The 17,905-nt window shown below is 39.3% G+C and overlaps 1 protein-coding gene across 2 annotated transcripts in view; it reads left to right on the top strand.

The window, feature by feature from the left end:
- Positions 1 to 5,811: 5,811 nt before the first annotated feature.
- The window catches only part of xpnpep2 (X-prolyl aminopeptidase (aminopeptidase P) 2, membrane-bound), a 30,684-nt gene continuing 18,590 nt past the window's right edge, over positions 5,812 to 17,905 (top strand). The window contains exons 1-5 of one of the 2 annotated variants that reach the window (XM_023290599.3): positions 5,812 to 5,935; positions 15,709 to 15,770; positions 16,019 to 16,129; positions 16,218 to 16,281; positions 16,971 to 17,075. In XM_023290599.3, the coding sequence (XP_023146367.2) occupies positions 5,827 to 5,935; positions 15,709 to 15,770; positions 16,019 to 16,129; positions 16,218 to 16,281; positions 16,971 to 17,075 (451 nt within the window). In that variant the 5' untranslated portion in view covers positions 5,812 to 5,826. Of the gene's footprint in view, positions 5,936 to 14,840; positions 15,017 to 15,708; positions 15,771 to 16,018; positions 16,130 to 16,217; positions 16,282 to 16,970; positions 17,076 to 17,905 lie in introns of those variants that run through there. The other variant, XM_023290600.3, reaches the window with a different exon arrangement.

The raw sequence follows: 17,905 nt of genomic DNA on the forward strand, positions 1-17,905 counted from the left end.
CAATACTTTGGACACTAGTGCCCCCTTATGGTCATGTTTGGTGAAGTGGTCATTTTTTCTCTGATGTGCCGTCAACCTGCCTAAACTCAGCATTTTGTATATTTTGCGTCCTAAATCCACACCACATGTTTACTTTAATTACTTTAATAAGTCAGTATGGTGTGAATCAAGAATGCTCCTGATCAAGATAATGACGAGTTAGTAGAGAACAGACTGTGAGATATATTAATTACTATTTCGAAATCTGCAACTTCTCATTAATTTCTAATGACTTGATGTTATGACCCCGAGTCATTTCTTTTGATAAGTCTGATCTCTCTCCTCATTTCAGCCTGTGTTGGTGTCTGGGAGTGTGAATAATGCTGGAAGAGGTGGTGCTCTGTGACTGGTCCACATGTAGGAATTGCGACTCCATTATTGGACCAGTCAGTCAAGGAAGCCTTTTAAAACTGAAATTCACATCCTTCTTCCATCACCAACGAATGGCCGGCCTTCCAAGTCTGTGTATTCTTTGGCAATTTTGGTGTGGGTAGGGTAGTTCTAGAGCCACTCTTTTGGACTTTTGTTGCCTCATTTGAATATTCTGTCGAGGAGAGAGATTTGCTTAGTTTGTGTATTTCAAATTTTTGTAAAGAATAGCAATCAAGTAGGAGTAAGAAGCCCTTTTTGATAAGAGTGTGAGGAGGGGAGAGCAGTACATGTGTCCTAAAATAGGTCTAGTCCTCCAAATCTGAGACCTTCACGTGACTGTCTTCTCATATATGTCACTTAGTTGGTCCTGGGACTGTTGTGAAGCTTCAGATATTGAGTTTTGTTCTGTTTTTTTGTGTGTTTTTTGCAAAGATCCCCGCCTCATGTTTCTTGTTTTATTTGCTTCCTTTGTCTGTTTCCCTCCTCTTTTAATTGCCCTAATTCATTTTCAACTGTACCTTGACTTTCTAATAAGTTGTTTCTGCGTATATAATCCTTTGTCTTCCCTTGTCTTTTGCCATTTCATACTGTAAGATACGCTCATGTTCTGTCTTCCACCTGCCTGATTCTCCTTGGCTGCATCTGGGTTGTAATTTTAGGCTTTTTTGGATTATGTTTACTTGCTTTGTGTTTGCCTGCCTGTTTGCTTTCCTCAACCTCTTCATGCCCCTTTGATTTTGCCTGTTTTGCCTCCACAAACACCAAAACTTTTCACCACTACAGAAAAGTTTGATTGAAGATCTTAAAAGTTCACAAGCCATGACATTTTCTAAACCTTTCTTGTTCTGATTGTCAGTGTTTAACTCTTGAAGCAACAGGAACCAGCTCATGGGAAGCTGTTCACTGTTCTGCATCTGAACCAGAAACAAGAGGGCATTGTGGTCATAAAAAATAATGGTCAGTACAAGACTTGGCCCAGCGTATACTACAAAGTGTTGTAATGCTCCTAGTTGGGCTACAGCCTCTTTTTTAATGGTGCTGTAGTGTAACTGGTGTCCCTGTCCAGTTTAAATGGGCGCATAAAATTTGGGGCAGCAAGTACAAGGTCACTGCAGAGGTGAGCTTTGGCGGCCAGACTGACCACTTGAAAGAGGATTTGGGACTAGAGCTGTCAACGGAGCTGCTAATTACAGGTTATTGCATAAGGCAGGATAATACCCAGCTATTCCCAGAAAGCAGCAGAGTTCGAGGAGCTGGGAAATCTAAGATTGCCCGCAATTGGTGGCAACAACACAGTATTACCTCGTTCAACTTGTTTGGAAGGTGGCTGTCACATTTCTCAACCCAAAGGGCACAATGGTGTGCTGTAAAAAAATATCCAGGAGCGATAAAGGCACAGATTTCAGAGGTACACTGTGTCAGCAGGACTGGCCAGTATCCTTTAAGGAGATCTAATTTGGTAACATACTTGGCAGATCTCACAGGATCACCATCAGTCATCCATGCATGAAAGTGGGAAAGAATCTGAGCTCAGTCTGATCAAGTTTGGGGACAAGGAGAAAAGGCGAACTTCAGAAGTTTTACTTGGAATGGAATGGAATGGAATACCCTACCCTGATCATTGTAGATTGAAATGAAAGATTTTTGTCTTGACGGGCCTTTTTGGTCATGGTTTCCACTCTTTTTGAGCAGATACTTGCTAACAAAAATGATGGAACTTTTCCCTGGGTTTTTCAAACATTCAAAAATACAACTATCATCAAAAGATGAAGAGCATTGAAAGTCCAAGGTGTAAACCTGCACTATGAGAGGAAAGTGCTCTGTTGGGATAACATGGTACAATAAGGTCATTAAGATATAAACAAGCTTGATCATTAAGAGCTTTGTATGTGACAGAAGGGTTTTAAATCTGATTCCAGATTTTATAAAGAGCCAATGAGGAGAAACTAATAAGAAAGAAATATATCTCTTGCTGGTTCCTGTCAAAATGTGTGCAGGAAAAAGGGGGCAAATGAGGTCTTTGTGGACTGGAAATGATGTCTGATATATTAAAAAGGAAAATATTTTTATTTTTTCTGAAATGTGCAAGCCTCAAATTTTGGGGAAAGAAGTTTCTGAGTTGTGGACTTCTATCTGCCAAAGTTCTGCCAGTGTTCCAGTCTTAATCCAGAATGTAGGAACAGTCAGAAGAGCCCTGAGGATGTGGCTCAAACTGGACCATATGAGCTGTTCTTCAGTGAAGTGAGGTATCAACATTTGTATTTCATAAATGGTTTCTCTATGGATTGTTGTTGTCAGAAAAAAATATGAGTGGGCCAGAATCTTTAAAATGACTAAAAGGACGGACCTGATAAAAGGCTAAGGCATAAAGAAGTAAAATAATGCAGAGATGTAAGCATAAGGGTTAGGGTCATCTGTAAATCATGCTAATTTCCAAATATAAACAAGGGAATTAGACATCCCAAATACATAGCCTAAACATCGTAAATGATACCAGTATTGCCCCGTGAAGGTCATGCATGACTTTGCTATAAAGTACACTCCTGGTCACAACTGTGATTATTTGGATACAAGTTAGTGTTTCCCAGAGTCACACTTTTTCTATTACCAGGGACACACAGTGTGTATTTGCACGTTGTAACTATTAGGCCCAGCAAAAAGCAGCTGTAAAATAGTGGACATCTACAAATACAACCAACCATAACAGACGATCACTTTGCAGACGATCACTTTTTGGCATGACACCTACAGGAATTTGATTTTTGCCTGACAAATTTAGAATAATAAAATGCAAAGATGCACAAACTATGCTCTTTTTAATCCCCTTCACCAAAATGTCTGCACCACAATAAGACTGACCTGAAAACTGTAGGACACCACCATAAATCAGAGACACTTTGCGCCAGATTTGCAGGATAATTATGGGAAGGTGTTTTTTCCCCCGACTAGAAAATCAGAACCCTCAGTAACGAATGGCCTGAAAAACCCATTTTATAAAGAGTGTCATGTGGTTTGTATAAAACCAACTGGAGACGGTATTTCACTATTTCTAGAAGGCTCTTTTCTTTATTGAGTGTGACAGGCAATGATGAGGTGTCCCTGGTTGTGCCATTAAAAACACTCCTGTGTTCTAGCGGCATCAGTGGGGTGACAACAGGAGCTTTAAGAGGATCTATAGTTTTTACAAATGGAACTGAATCACAGCAAACTGGGGAAGAGAAAACACTGCTATCTGTAAAAACAAACTCATCTGCCAAAACTGTGACAGTAGTGAGGGATGTTACTTTGTGCTCATTTAGGTAAATGACAATTTTTACAGGAAACTGATTTATAAATTACTCCATCAGTACGAGCTCACACAGATTATCCAAAGCTGTAACCTTACTGGTCTGACATTCTTTGTCAATAACAGCGCCTTTCTCTCTTGCAAACTGTACACATGTCTGGGTGGCAGTTTATTCACATTTTCTAAACTTTTATCTGAATGCTTCTGGCATCAACTCAAAACCACACAGAACAGCGGCTTTCACAATGTCATATTTGAAACCATCCTCAATTTAAGCCCTCCTAGAAAACTTGCATTGGAACAGAAGTGGCCACACACTCTTCGGCCACTGTAATGTTGCAGCGATGCACCTGAATGCATTGACATATGACTCTACCTCGGATTCTACAATAGTTGGGACTATAGTGCGATGTACCTACTCACATCAAAGCTGTCCTGAGGCCTTGGGGATGTGACAGTTTAAGGTGGAGGACTGACAGCTACAGCCACTTTTCGTTCCAACTCCAGGGCTCTCACACTTAAATGCTTGGCTTCCATCTCCAACTCCTGGTTTCTGGCTGTAGGCCATGTTGCTCTCCTCTGCAATAAAGACAAAGCTTGTTATTAAAATCCACTGATACAGTGTGTGGCTGTGACATTGGTTTGTATTCTGTTTTACGTGAAATACTCACAATACTGTCATAAATACTCATGTATACTTTCTTTGGTTTGAGGGTCTCTGAAAATTGTGGTTATGGTTTCTGTCAAACAGAGTCTTGCTGTCATGCTTGTTGTGGTTTCCTTTATGTTTCCATTGAGATGGTGCAATATATACCTAACTTTCTGATTGACAAAATTCTTGAAATTGCCTCTTTACTTTGTTTTTTCTTGTAGATCACAGACAGACATTCTCCAAGTTCCTTTGAGTTTGTGTGGAATCTTGTTTACTCGTGCCTTTATGTTAGCAGTGTTGTCCAATATCTGTCATCTCACTGGTACATCATATGAGGACCAAGGCAAAAGACTGTAGCACAGTGCCATCTTCTGGCTACATTGTTGGCCAGTCCAAGGCCTCCTTTACATAGACTTTTGCAACTTTGTAGCCATCGCCATACAACTCCTTTAGTAATTGTTTTGCTTTGTTGAGCATAACCTGCTAAAGTTCCATGAGGATACCACTCTTAATCAACTCCTGTGGTTATCCACTTGTGTAGTGCAGCAAAAACTGCAGGTGATCACGACTGTCACGGGTGCAGCATGTTTGAAAGACTTGATAAAGAAGTTATATTTAATCAGGTCATCCTTGAATGTTGGAATGCTGATATTTGGCAATGAAGATGCCCTGAGATTCCTTAGATGGCACCTTGTGGCATTGGCTGGCTGAGAGATGGCTTCACATTAACTATCAAGTACTTGTCCGTCATTGATTTCAGCGTTTGGTGCAGGTGGAGTTCTTTGAGTTGTCACTGAGGATTCAGTTTATTGTTGGAATATGCTGTGATGGTGATTGAAAGATGATTTTCATTCTGTTTCACCAATCTGCTCGTCCATTTTAATGATGTTCATGTCCACTTGTGTGAAGACGACTCAGGAAAAGTTGCCTTCATTGCATGTTTGCTTTCTATCCTTTATTGCAGCGTATATTCTTTGTCACTCAGCCCTTAAATTCATCCTCTTGCCATTACTCTTCTGCTTGTACTGGAGCCTCCCTGCATAATAATCTGTTTTCTCCTTCTCTATGGGAAAATTTTTCCCTTAAAGCTACAACCTTTGCCTTTAAGGATGTTTGCTCCTTTTCAACCTTTATTTTGACGATGGAGATGATGACACACTCCCACAGTGTGATCCAAGTCTGCTTTGGTGTTTCATGGTCATTTTTGATTATCTGCATGTGGTATATATATCTATTGCACTCCTTAGCCTGCACTGAGCATTTCATAAACTATTTTATTCATTTCAAGAAGAAATCAACCATTGAATTGTTTGTCGGTTCAAATCGACTCTTGTGTTAGTGCAAAAACTCCTCCTCAGCCAAAAATCATTGCAAACCGGAATTTACGTCAGCAAATTCTTGATGCAAACCACTAAAGTCAACACGCAGTTTGTTTGACAGCGTTCACGTTTGCATCATCATCTCAGTTAGCTTTAGCATGCTAAAGCTAGGACAGTTCGCTTGTACCTGCGTATCTGGACTTGTGTTCTTCTGCAGCCTTCCTCGTCATTTTTACTGTTCGTTTTCTGCTCTTTTCTTCAACCACGGTAAGAAAAGTTTTTATACTCGATAAAAATGTCCAAGTATGAACTTTACAGGATAATGCAGTCACAAAACCGTCCTGGAATGCTAGCTTCAATTAGCAACGCACAGCTAAGAACGTTAAGAAACAACTTACAGCTTTCTGTCTGCTTTTCCCAAACCACCGTCATGTTCGCGTAGTTTAGGTCCTTCGTTGTCTTGTTCTTGTCAAGCTGTTTTAAATCCACAAAGAGACAGTTTTTTTGGCTAATAATGTAAGTTCCAATTAATAAAGTCTGTGAAGAAAATCCACAGGACCACCCAGTAAAGTCGACCTGTTTACTTTAACTCACGCACAACAAAAATATTTTGTTCTAGGATTATTATATTTTCCAAAATAAGAACAAAATTGAGATCAGATAATTGCAAAGCTCCGCTCTCTGTTTAACTGCCCACTAATTAACCACCCCCCACCCATATGCACCTGGATTAAAACAGCAATTAAAGGCACACTGTTACCTGGAAGCTATGATCTCAGCCATTACAAAGGTATATCAATGTATGTTTTAAACATTTTATATCATCCACACACTTTAGTTGCAAGGAATAAAATTACTAACTTTACACAGGACTTAGTGTTGTTAGTGTTGTGTTGTTTTATGGTCTAATAGCTAAGTAATCCACGAATATTCTCACACAATGCATACTGTATGCATAGAATTCAGACATTATGGTTACTAAAGAAGCAAACCTTTTCTTAATTTTTTATTGGGATATGCTTTCTGACATCTATTATTGTTTAACAGAATCCAGGAGTTTCTACACAAACATACACATAATGTAACTGCACAGTCTTTGTATATGTACCTGTGATGGTTTTTGCTCCAGGTGCGTTTTGGCCTGCATTCTCTGAGGCTGCAAGAAAAATTGTGGAGCAATTTCACCCCCAACTGGCCATTTGAGTTTACTGCTAACTGTTGATGCAAAATTTGTATCAGTGTGACGATGTCGACATCAAACACTTTAATTTTGAGAAGCTGCAGACGCATGTGCTCTGTAGATTCCTTTGTAAGGTTCAAGATTGGTGATGTGTGATTTCAGTGCACACTAGCTTTTTAAAAAAATATCATCGGTGGTGGGTTAAATAGCTGAGTAAAATAAATATGCTTCACGCAGCCTTTTCACATGCGATAAATGTATTAACTGAGATAAAACTTTCATTTTTTTAACATATAAATGATTATTGGGCGACATTTCAGTGGGATTGCAGTTTTTCAGTGACTGTTTTTGTTTATTTTCTCATTTTTTTCTCATATGTTTTCAGGTAAATACACTTTGATCCCAGTTAAAGATAAATCTGCTTAAAAAGAGATGAAATGTGTAGAGTAGTGCAATGCCTTGTAAGAGTCATGAAAACCCGGAATGTGACTGAAAAACTGAAGAAAGAACTGATCAAACTATGAAAAAATTTGGGAGTGATTCAGACAAACCTGATTAGACAAAAGAACTTTGGTATTTGATAATGCTGGTGTCTCTGAGGTCCCAGTGATTTCCTGATGCTGGATCCTGCAGAGGATGGCAGTTTAAAAGAGAGTGGGCAGCAGTGCAGCTGGAAACAGCAGTTCTGTTAGTTATAAAATACACACTGAAGCTATACATGCAACTTCAGGTTTAATGGATATTTAAGGTGATATTGCAACATTGTAGATATAGTGATATCTAGTTTAATCTGTTTATAGATATACTTATTTTTTATTGAAGATTTTATGGAATTTCTGTTTTCAGTTCATTATACTTTTGAAAATGTTTCAGAAGCCATTCAGCATAATAATTTGGGTCATAACTTGGAATGTATTTTGTGATCTCTTCAAAATCTATTGATGTTTTCAGTGTGTTTGCTTGTAGTAATAAGTAATCTACATCCTAATCATAATAAGTGCTGATGATAAGCAACATGTTTAAGAAAAGAAAACAAAAGATTAAGGAGTGACCAAAGTGTCACTGAAGAGTAACAAATGAACGTCACACCAGCAACGGCAGCAGCATATCGAAGTCACTTCTTAAATTGACAGTATTTTTTCTTTTTTATTTTATGAAGGTGTTATGTGTGAGACTGACATGAATTTGGGTTTTCTGCAAAACTGACAATCTTGTAAGTTAGTTGGGTTCTTGAAGAAAAACTAACTCCAATACAAATAATTACAGTTACAACAAGAAAAGCACTCATAGAGCGCAATACTCTGCCAAGGCCGCTCAGTCGTATGATTTCCAACAGATAAGTCCGATAAGTCCGCAGTAATGCATTTGTTGTATGATCGCAATCATGTGATAGAGTTCACTTGTCATAGTTGTAGTGATGCTGTGATGCTATCTGGCAATGAGACAGAAATCTGTATTTCAGACTATAAGCCACATCACTGCCAAAATCTAATCAGGTGGTCCTTGTGTCCTTTCTGACCTTCCCTGAAAATTTCATACAAATCCGTAAGTCCGTTTTTGAGTAATGTTGCACACAGACAAACAGACGGAAGGACAAACGTACGCCATGCGTCACATAACTCCACCACATTCCTTGGCAAAGTAATTATCAAAACCTGCACATCAGGAAAATTGCAAGCAGCAGAGACACAAGCCGATCTGTGCACAGTGAGTGAATAAGTGACAAAAAACTGCAAAGACAATAGCTTAGTATATGCACGTTAGCACTATCAAAAATATTTATCTCAATGACACGAGACAGTAATCCCTGGTATCTTAGCAGATAGTACTTTGGGAGTCATCATGATCCCAAACTGTCAAACGCAGGTCATGAAAGCTTTACTGTAGCCTGAATTCACAGTGGTGACCCACTTATGTTGATCACAACCATCTTAACAGCGCTCTGCAATACACAGTCAGTGTGCTGAAGCAAAATTTGTCCTACTTTGTAAAGTTCAGAAACATACTAAACATGATTTACAACATATCATGGATTAGGCTACAGGAATACTTTTTTTGTTTGTTTTTTGCTATCAAACTGAGTCACCGTTGCAATCCTTTGTAACCCTTCCTTTCAATAGATCACCTTTTGTAAACCCTACGCTGGATACATGTTGCAGCAAGTATTTCTGTTTGTAACATCAAACCAGAAGACGATCACAGACTTTACTCCATTATATGAATTGTTTTCTGAGGATTAAACTTCATAAAGTGTCCCTGGACTCCAACCTCGTCCTATCATAAGCATATCACCTCCGAATAAAAGTTGCATAATCCCTTTTACAGCTTTCCTTTCTACTTGTATTCAATCTCTTTATGATATCAAGAAATTATGCAAACTGAACAAGTTCTATGACCAATGTTGGGTTTTATTGGCCCATGTGCAGTTTTCCATTCCAATGCACAATGACAGATGGTGGCCAAATATTAACAGCTGTATGTTGTAGCTGTCTCCCATCTGTAGTGCAGGTTACTCTGGTTCAAGGTTGAAACAGTAGAAAGGCTTTAGTCATTGTTAAGATGAGTGTTGCTACAGAACAGAAGATGCAGCTTTTACTGTTGTCTTGAGTCTATGTACCAGAGATAAGTGCTGCAGATTGTTCCAAGGTCACATTGCTGGCTTATGTTAATGCTGTGTAAGGTATAATGTTATGAGGATGGGAAATAAGCCAGATTGAAGTTACAATGAATACCAAGAATTCTTAAATACTGGCTGAGATGTTATGTAATGAAAGAACCTGGCTTTTATTTGAAACAGGCTTTTATTTGTAGCTTACCATGTTTTAAAAGTATAGTTTTGTTAGAACTTAAAATCTGCTCCTGTTGATGCAAACTCATAATTTCCATTATGTCTACCTGTTCATAATTTCTCTCTAAACTACACTTCAACATCAGTAATTCCAGCTGCTCAGCTGTTTGCATGTTTTTCTTTCAATGCCATTCTTTTTTTCCAGTTGCTTCTGGTTTGTTATGTTTCGATCCAAGTCCAAGGGATCTCAGCATCACCTTGCATGTTTCTCAAGGTCTTCCCAGCAAACAAACAGAGCATGTGTCCTTATGAAAGCTGTGGATGTTGCACTTCATCCTGTGGGCATGATGGATGTCTGTACATGTGTCTGCTCTGCCTTAAAATCACTGTCAGGTTGACGTCAGTTAAGAATGCTTTGCTGCATGTGATGATTATTTAATGATGATTATTATTGCATGTGATGATAGATGATTATTTAAGCTTAATTTATTGTCAAGACTATAATGTCTTTTTTTTTTTTTAAGTGACACCTGAGAACAAATGACCTATAAACAGAATCAGAGTCAGTGGTGCAGTCCTAGTCTCTACTCTCAGGCCTAAACACTAAACCCTCGCAGACTTTACTGAATCTCAGGTGCAGTGACTGAGTGTGTGAGTTCATGAGGTGGTAAAAAAAAAGGAAGAAATAGGGCACACTAACATGACAGCAAACATTGCTGGGAAACAGCACAACACCATTCAGCAAAAGGGAATTTGGACTTATGTGTCATTCACAGTTTGATCAGCTGCTCAGTAGATCACTCACTGTTAGTGATATTACAGTATTTATGCATTTTAGCAAACTACCAAAAGCCAGGAATATCTGTGCAGACATCTGCGGACGTTTCACTGAAAATACAGAAAGCTCTACAAATGTTCAGTAAACAATTACAACAGTAAGCTGCCACATGCTGTAAACTTAATCACAGATTTCTCCCCTACATCACCCATGCTTGATTTGTGTACATCCTTAGTGCATACGTACTACGGGCAAGGTCGGAGAGAAAAGGAACATAACAGCATTGAAAACTCCATATCAGAGTCCTCATGCACTTTTCAATTTGACTTTGTGACAAACACTCATGCACCTCGAAGTCGGTGTGTGTGAAAATTGACAATGCTGTAAATCTGCAAAACAAAGATTATTTGCAAAGCCTTTACCATGGCTCTTGATCCCTTCATGCCTTGAAACATAGTTCATGTTTCCCCAGGGTGATATTAGATCATTTTATAAATTCCTGTCTGAGTAAAGCCTTTCATATCACATTCTGTTCACATGCACCCGGCCTGAAATAAGATTTGCACTGTGTTCAGTGCCCTGCTGTATTAACACAACCTTGCCTGGCACCGAGATGAGACCTACTTTATAACCGTCCACTCACTATTTGCACAGCAGATGAATAGTACAAAAACTTTGTAGTTTAAGTCTAATCTAAATTCTGAACTAAAGTCAATCAGGCTTGAGTCAAAGTAGAAAATGTAAGTGCATCCCAAAGCAACCAATCTGCCATCTTCTCTTTTTTATAAAATCATCTTAGTTTGATGTATAGTTAATTAAAATGCTAGTTTTTCTTGTCCACACTGAAACATCCTCACCTCTGACTTTTTTCTGCAATCAATCAGTTTACATGTCCGTGTAGCCAATCACTGAGCACGGCTGTGTTCATTAACCTACATTTCTATTATTGTAGTCAGACAGCGTTGCAACCATGAAATAATGATTTTGCCTAAAGGAATGTCTATTTCACTCCTTAAATTAACAAATGTTGAATATGACACAGTCTTTTTGTTTGCCAGCTGAAAAGAGGGCAAAGATGAAGGGATTCATGTTGCCACTGTCTTAGCTGAGATCTCTACAAAAACTTTCTCACTTCCACACAACTTTGCACTTTAAAAAGTCTTCCACTGGGACTGCAGTGCATTAAAGCTTGTAAGAATTACTGACAATGCTACAGCTGGACTGTGATTCCTCCTTTTCAAAGGAGCTGCTGAAGCCCTTTGGGCAAACCTCTCTCAGGTCAATGTCAAAGTCAGTCAGGCTTATGCCAAAATGTAAAATGCGATGAACAGCAGACCACAATGCACCTGTAGCGGTTATTCTTTATATCTTCTCTACCTTCTTAGAATGAAAGTCAATCCTTTATATTTTTATTACAGGCTTGCGATTCTTAAAAAAGAGCTACACTGAGTCATGTATAATTTGATTTAAAAGGCTTTTCAGATTTCCTGTGTGACTTGCACACTGATTAAAATTCATCAGATGGTTTGCAGATAATAAAATGTCTAACTTAATATCTGGGTCACATGATATCTAAAAATACTGTTTGATCTGCTTTGAGGGTGACACTGGAAAACTACACGGATTTATGCTTTTGTGCTGTTGTACCATAGACGACAGACTTGTTATTCCTGCAGGACTATTTTCACACAAATCATATGGTACGCATGAAGTTACATTCATGATACTATATTTATATAATTGTATGTGGTTTGTTTTACTTTTTGAAAACACAGAAATCTTTTGCTACTTTAACCTTGCTATAAAGACCAACTTGTCAGACTGTCAGTCCTCCACACTTCTGTGACTGAAATATTTCAACAACTATTGGGTGGGTTTCTATGCAGTTTTGTCCACATTTTTATGATTCTCACAGGATCAAGTTTACTGACTTTTTCTCTTTCACCACCAACATGTTCACATGTGTGGCTTTGACTGAAATATCTCAACAACAACTGAATAGATTAATTTTGTATTCAGGATGAATTGTAATCGTTGCACCTTAACTTTTTCTGCATATGATCAACTACTGGCAAAGTGATGACTCTACTAATTAGCAGACATAATAGTTCAGTGCTATTATGTTATATTTATACAGTGACTATATAAAGTATTCACCTCTCTTGCAAGTTTTTCCCATTATTGCTTTTGAACACTGAATCATGTTCAATTTAATTAGGCTTTTTTTTGACAAGATTTTGCACAAAAAAAGACTCTTTAATGTCAAAGAAAGGATTGATTTCTATTAAGTAATGTAAATAATTAAAAAAAAAATAAATGTAAAATAAGTGATTTCATAAATATTCATCCCATTCAAGTCAATATTTAGTTGATGCACAATTACAGCATTCAACCTGTGTGGATGGATCTCAGTCGGCTGTGCACACCTGAACTCTGAAATTTTACCCCATTCTTCTTTGTAAAACTGCCTAAGCTCTGTAAGGTTGCATGGGGATTATGAATAAACAGTCGATTCTTGATTTTATTGAGGTCTTGGCTCTGACTCAGCCACTCCAGAACATACACCAAGCTGTCTTTGCGAATACTATTCGTAGGTACTATACCTGCTAATTGTTACGCACCAAGCACTGCTGTACGGCTGCAAACTGCGAGTACAGTTGTGTTTAATATATACGACATATACGACACAGCCTCTAATTGTTCATTCAGAACACGAGGACCTGCTCTTGTTTTAATTAAAGGGTTTATCCGATCTCGTCCCAGAGGCTGAGGACAGGGGCGATTTTAAATTAAAGGGGAATTTGATACCTAATCAGCTTTACAATTTCCTTTCATATTCTCTGATTTTGTAACTTACTGTGAACAGACACTCATCTTTGATCACTCTATATTATCCATGTTATATCGCAGCCCATGTTTTATTCCATCTTGCTGTGGTCTGAAGGTCTGCCAGGTTTTGAAGTCATGTTCAAAGCCAGTGGATCCCAGTGCACGATGGAGGTGCTGCCCTAATGAAAATGTATTCACATCAGGCAGTTGCAATGTCAGTAAATCACGGGATGTATGTGCATAAATCAGACATACCAGATTAATAAAGCAGCCATTACATACTGCTCTGAGGCTCTGTAGAGGTTTTGCAGCTGCTGAGCACTGACTAATTGGTCCTGTGATCTAATGAGAGTCCTGTCTGCTCTTGTAATAAGACGAATATTACATTTTATTTGTAGTTCTTCACACAAGGCAACAAATGTTACACTAATAACAGTAAATTGCATCAAGCGTAATTTGATGTTTTGCAAAATAATTTATGTTCTTCTGAGGATTGACACTACAATTACAGAACAATAGATAGTGTTCTTAGCACAGAGCCGGGGGCAAACAGCTAGCCAGGCTCTCTCCAAAGGTATCATTATTTCTTTGGTGAGCACATCGTCCAGCTTCTGCAACCTCACAGTGACAGCTAGAAGCACTAAAATGATAATATGATGTGTTAGTGAGCTTTAAAGGCAGCTGGAAGGTGACTTTTGTTTCCTTCATACGGAACCACACAGGCTGTTTCTCCATTTTTCCCGTCTTCATGATAAGCCAAGTCAACCAGCTGCAGCCTGTAGCTTCATTTAAACTGACAGGTTAGCGAGGGAGTCGATCTTATCTCACTCTAGACAAGAAAGGCAATTAGCGTATTTGCATAAAATGTCAAATTCGCCATTTAAAGAGGCTTGAATGAAATGAAGTTTTAAAAAATAAATAAATAAATAAATAATAATCCAGCAAATAATAAAAATGAGATGAAGATGTCTGAATACAGAATATGTATTGCTGCTGTTATAAATCTCCTGGTCAGACACTCTCCACTTTCTCCTCCTTCTATCAGCTAAAGTGGCATTATACATTTGGCATGAATTCAAGGATTTAAAAATACTGAAAGCATTTCTATGGGAATCCTTGCAGAATTACAAGAAGTTGCCTGTAATCTGTGGATCTGCAGACACTCGTGCATGCCTTCATTATCTGTCCACCCATAAATACTCTCCTATCACACACACTCAGTCAGGCTCTCTGTATAATCAGCTTTATCCATGTTGGACAGTGTGATATTTCTTCTTTGACTGCGGCATGAGCATCTCTCCACTTATATGTACAGTTACAATAAAAATATGTGAGATGACCGTGCATCTCAGTGTGAATTTCCACCATTCAGCCTTGAAATTACATTAATACAGTGAAATACCGGTGAGTCAGATGGAGGAGAAAAACGGGTGGGTGGTTGTTGTGGCTTGACACATATTTTAGGTCCGGAAGATTTCTGAGCACTAAGATCTGCTCCCAAAGCCAGTGCACATAATTCCTATCAGGAAGGGCCACGGGAGAGGAGATAGTGAGTGGTGGCAGAGGAAGAGGAGGGAGAGAGAGAGAGAGAGAGAGAGAGAGAGAGGACAGTCGTACACTTACTTGCAGACACCCACACACACTTTTTCACATACGCTGCATGTGCATCGACTCAGCAGCCACTCTGTGAGCGGATCTGCTCGTGACGGACTCGTAGTGCCAAGATGCCTTCCTATGGCTGGCTGCTGGCTCTGACCCTGGCAGCACTGGCAGGTAAATTAAAAAAAGTTTCTCTTTATCCTCACCGATCTGTCTCTGCTCTGTGTGAAGGCTTTTATTGAGCCACTGTGACGGTCAATATTTCTGCTCGTGTGTGATGATTACAGAAGCTGTGATAAATGTGAGAGCAGGTCACATGTAGGAGTTGCGATCATAGGACTGGTGTGCTTTGCAGTTTGATGCGTCTCATTTAAAACACCAAGAAAAGAGCAAAGCAGGCGTAACAAATTGCCATCTGCTCTTTTCGAGTCTGCTGGTTTACTCATCAGGATTTCTTTGCATGAAATTTGTCTTAGTAGGCGATAACAGCTCAGTTTGTACTCTCCACTGCACTTTCTTCATGTTCAACAGATCAGTCGTGAGCATGGACATGACTGAATTACTCTATCTTGACTGATTACTTTTGTTGGATGAGTGGTAGCTAATGCAGTTGATACAATCTCTGCTTGTCCAGTCTCCTTTACTTTCACTGTTGTCATCGTAAATCCTGAGCTTTGAGTCACATTGATCACACGGATTAGTCTGACAGTCACCGTGTCTTAAAAGAGCCAACAAAATATGTTCACTTGCCCAAAAAAAAGAGCGTCAGCTTACACGGATCTGAAAATGTGCGTATGGAGCTCAGTTCGGTCATTACTTTATGTCATTTTGCAAGGTCTTTTACTTCTGTTTTCTTCTAATTTCAGGAAACAATGCTGTTGCTGTGACATATGAGGGAACTGAGAGGAACTGCTCTGTGATCCCACCGGTGAGATTCAGCTGTCAATTGAATTTTAAAACGACCAACAGGGTTACATTTGTCGTGAAATTCCAAATGCAAGTCATAAATTTGACCTCAAAGAAGTCACAGAAGACAGAAGTTTTATGCAGTTACTGTTAATGATTACTGCACATGCTCTACAGTTAATGATTACAGAGGGAGATAATGGAAATGGACGTGTCAGCAGCTCCTCGGGTTTTTAATTAAATCTGAAGACTTTTCACTCTGTGTTGCAGTACCTGCCCAGCACAGCAGTAAGCACAACTCTCCAGCTGCAGGAGCTTCGATATCAAATGCGTCTCATGAGCATCTCTGCCTACATTATCCCTGGCACCGATGCTCACCTGGTACATCTTGCCGTCCGTCATAATTAGTTTGCTCAGGTTTTAGGCTCATGTCCGTGTGTCTGAGTGTGTGTTTGTGTTTCCCTCTCAGAGTGAGTATCTCGCACCACGTGACGCCAGGGTGGCCTTCATGACTGGTTTTACCGGCTCCGCAGGTACAATCTTCTCTGCCTCTTCCTCCTCTTCCTCCTCCCTCCCGTGACTCAACTCCCCCGCATCAGAGTGGTTACGCAGCTCCTCTACTTTCATCCCACATCCTCACCATCCATACATCCTGCTCCTCATTCATTTGTTTCCATCGCTCTCATTCCCCGCATCATTGCGTCCTCTCATAGCAATTTGACCCCTTAAATTGTGAAATCTATTTTCACGCTGTAGCAGTGAACAGAATTAATGATCACGCATACTTCTGTGCTCAGCTGTTGCATGGATGAGAGAATAAAAAGACAGATGGCAGTTTGGTGAAGTGCCGTTTACATCAGGTCAGACCTATGGGAAGAAAAGTCACATTGTCTGGGCCTCCATTAGGAGTCAGAATTTAGATGCAGGGGTCTCCTCAGCTGTTGCTGTTTAAGTATATCTATCTGATGCGAGGGTGCAACAGTGGAATGATAATGTATATCCTGATTATACATCCACCACACATCACCAGGTCGCTGTCTCCTTTGTGTTTCTCCCCCACTTTTATGTTCACCCCCACACACACACACACACACACACATCTTTCAAGATTAGCTGGCTCCTCACGTATTGTTCTAAGTCAACTCTGACATTTATAGTTGTTTGTAATTCACTGTCACTGCTGCCCTCTCTGTAACACAGCTGTTGTCCTGCCTCTCCCCAGGCACTGCTGTGGTTACTCAGTCCAAGGCCGCTCTGTGGACAGACAGCCGCTACTGGGTTCAAGCTGAGAGACAGATGGACTGCAACTGGGAGCTGGAGAAAGATGGTGGGGGTGATCATATTGTGCTTACTAGCCTTGCTTGGATTCCATTTTAATATCTGCATGTTGTCTTCCAAAAATAGCCCGTTGAGTGTTGCACATGTTACTGGAGGGTTTACGTGATAAAAATAGCTCACCGACAGGCTAAAGTCACAGATTGTTTTATTTTGTAAAAAGACTTTTAACAGTGAACTTGCTGAGTTTCACACGTCTGCAGAGCGCTGAATCTAATACATAGCTCACAATTAGCATTTGTCCTGATGCCTATTGTCAGTCAAAAATTTCATCAAAAAGAGCTCAATGCACTGTGAATCAGTGAGAACTTGACGGCACATATGCTGTGTAAATAAACATGCTGCAAACACAGGCAACACAAGCATATACAGACACACTACAAGTCACAGCACAACTGATATTTTTAAGGCATTTTCAAACCATGAACTGAGAAATTTGGTTTAAAAAAAAAAAAAAAAAAAGTAGATTTTATATAATTATCTTTATTTTTTGTCAGTCTTTTACTTTTAGAATCGTCTGTTCACCAGTTTCTGAGGTTGAGCTTCTTGTATGTTATGATTTATCTCTGTCACTGCGTAAAAGTTGCCATGTTTATATATTTACCTCCACCAAGGCGGCAGAGCCGTTGGTTGGTATGTTTGTAAGATAAGATAATCCTTTCCTGATCCCACAACAGGGAAATTGACCTTGTTGCACTAGCAAAAGAGATAACATAGATAACATCAGTAGAAAAAAAATTACAAGTAAGCTAGAAATATACCTAAGTACTGATGGCATTGTACAGATTCTCCTACGTGTCGAAAATCTACGTATTTCATGGA

The sequence above is a fragment of the Amphiprion ocellaris genome, chromosome 13 (assembly GCF_022539595.1).
Source record: "Amphiprion ocellaris isolate individual 3 ecotype Okinawa chromosome 13, ASM2253959v1, whole genome shotgun sequence".
Taxonomy (NCBI): domain Eukaryota; kingdom Metazoa; phylum Chordata; class Actinopteri; family Pomacentridae; genus Amphiprion; species Amphiprion ocellaris.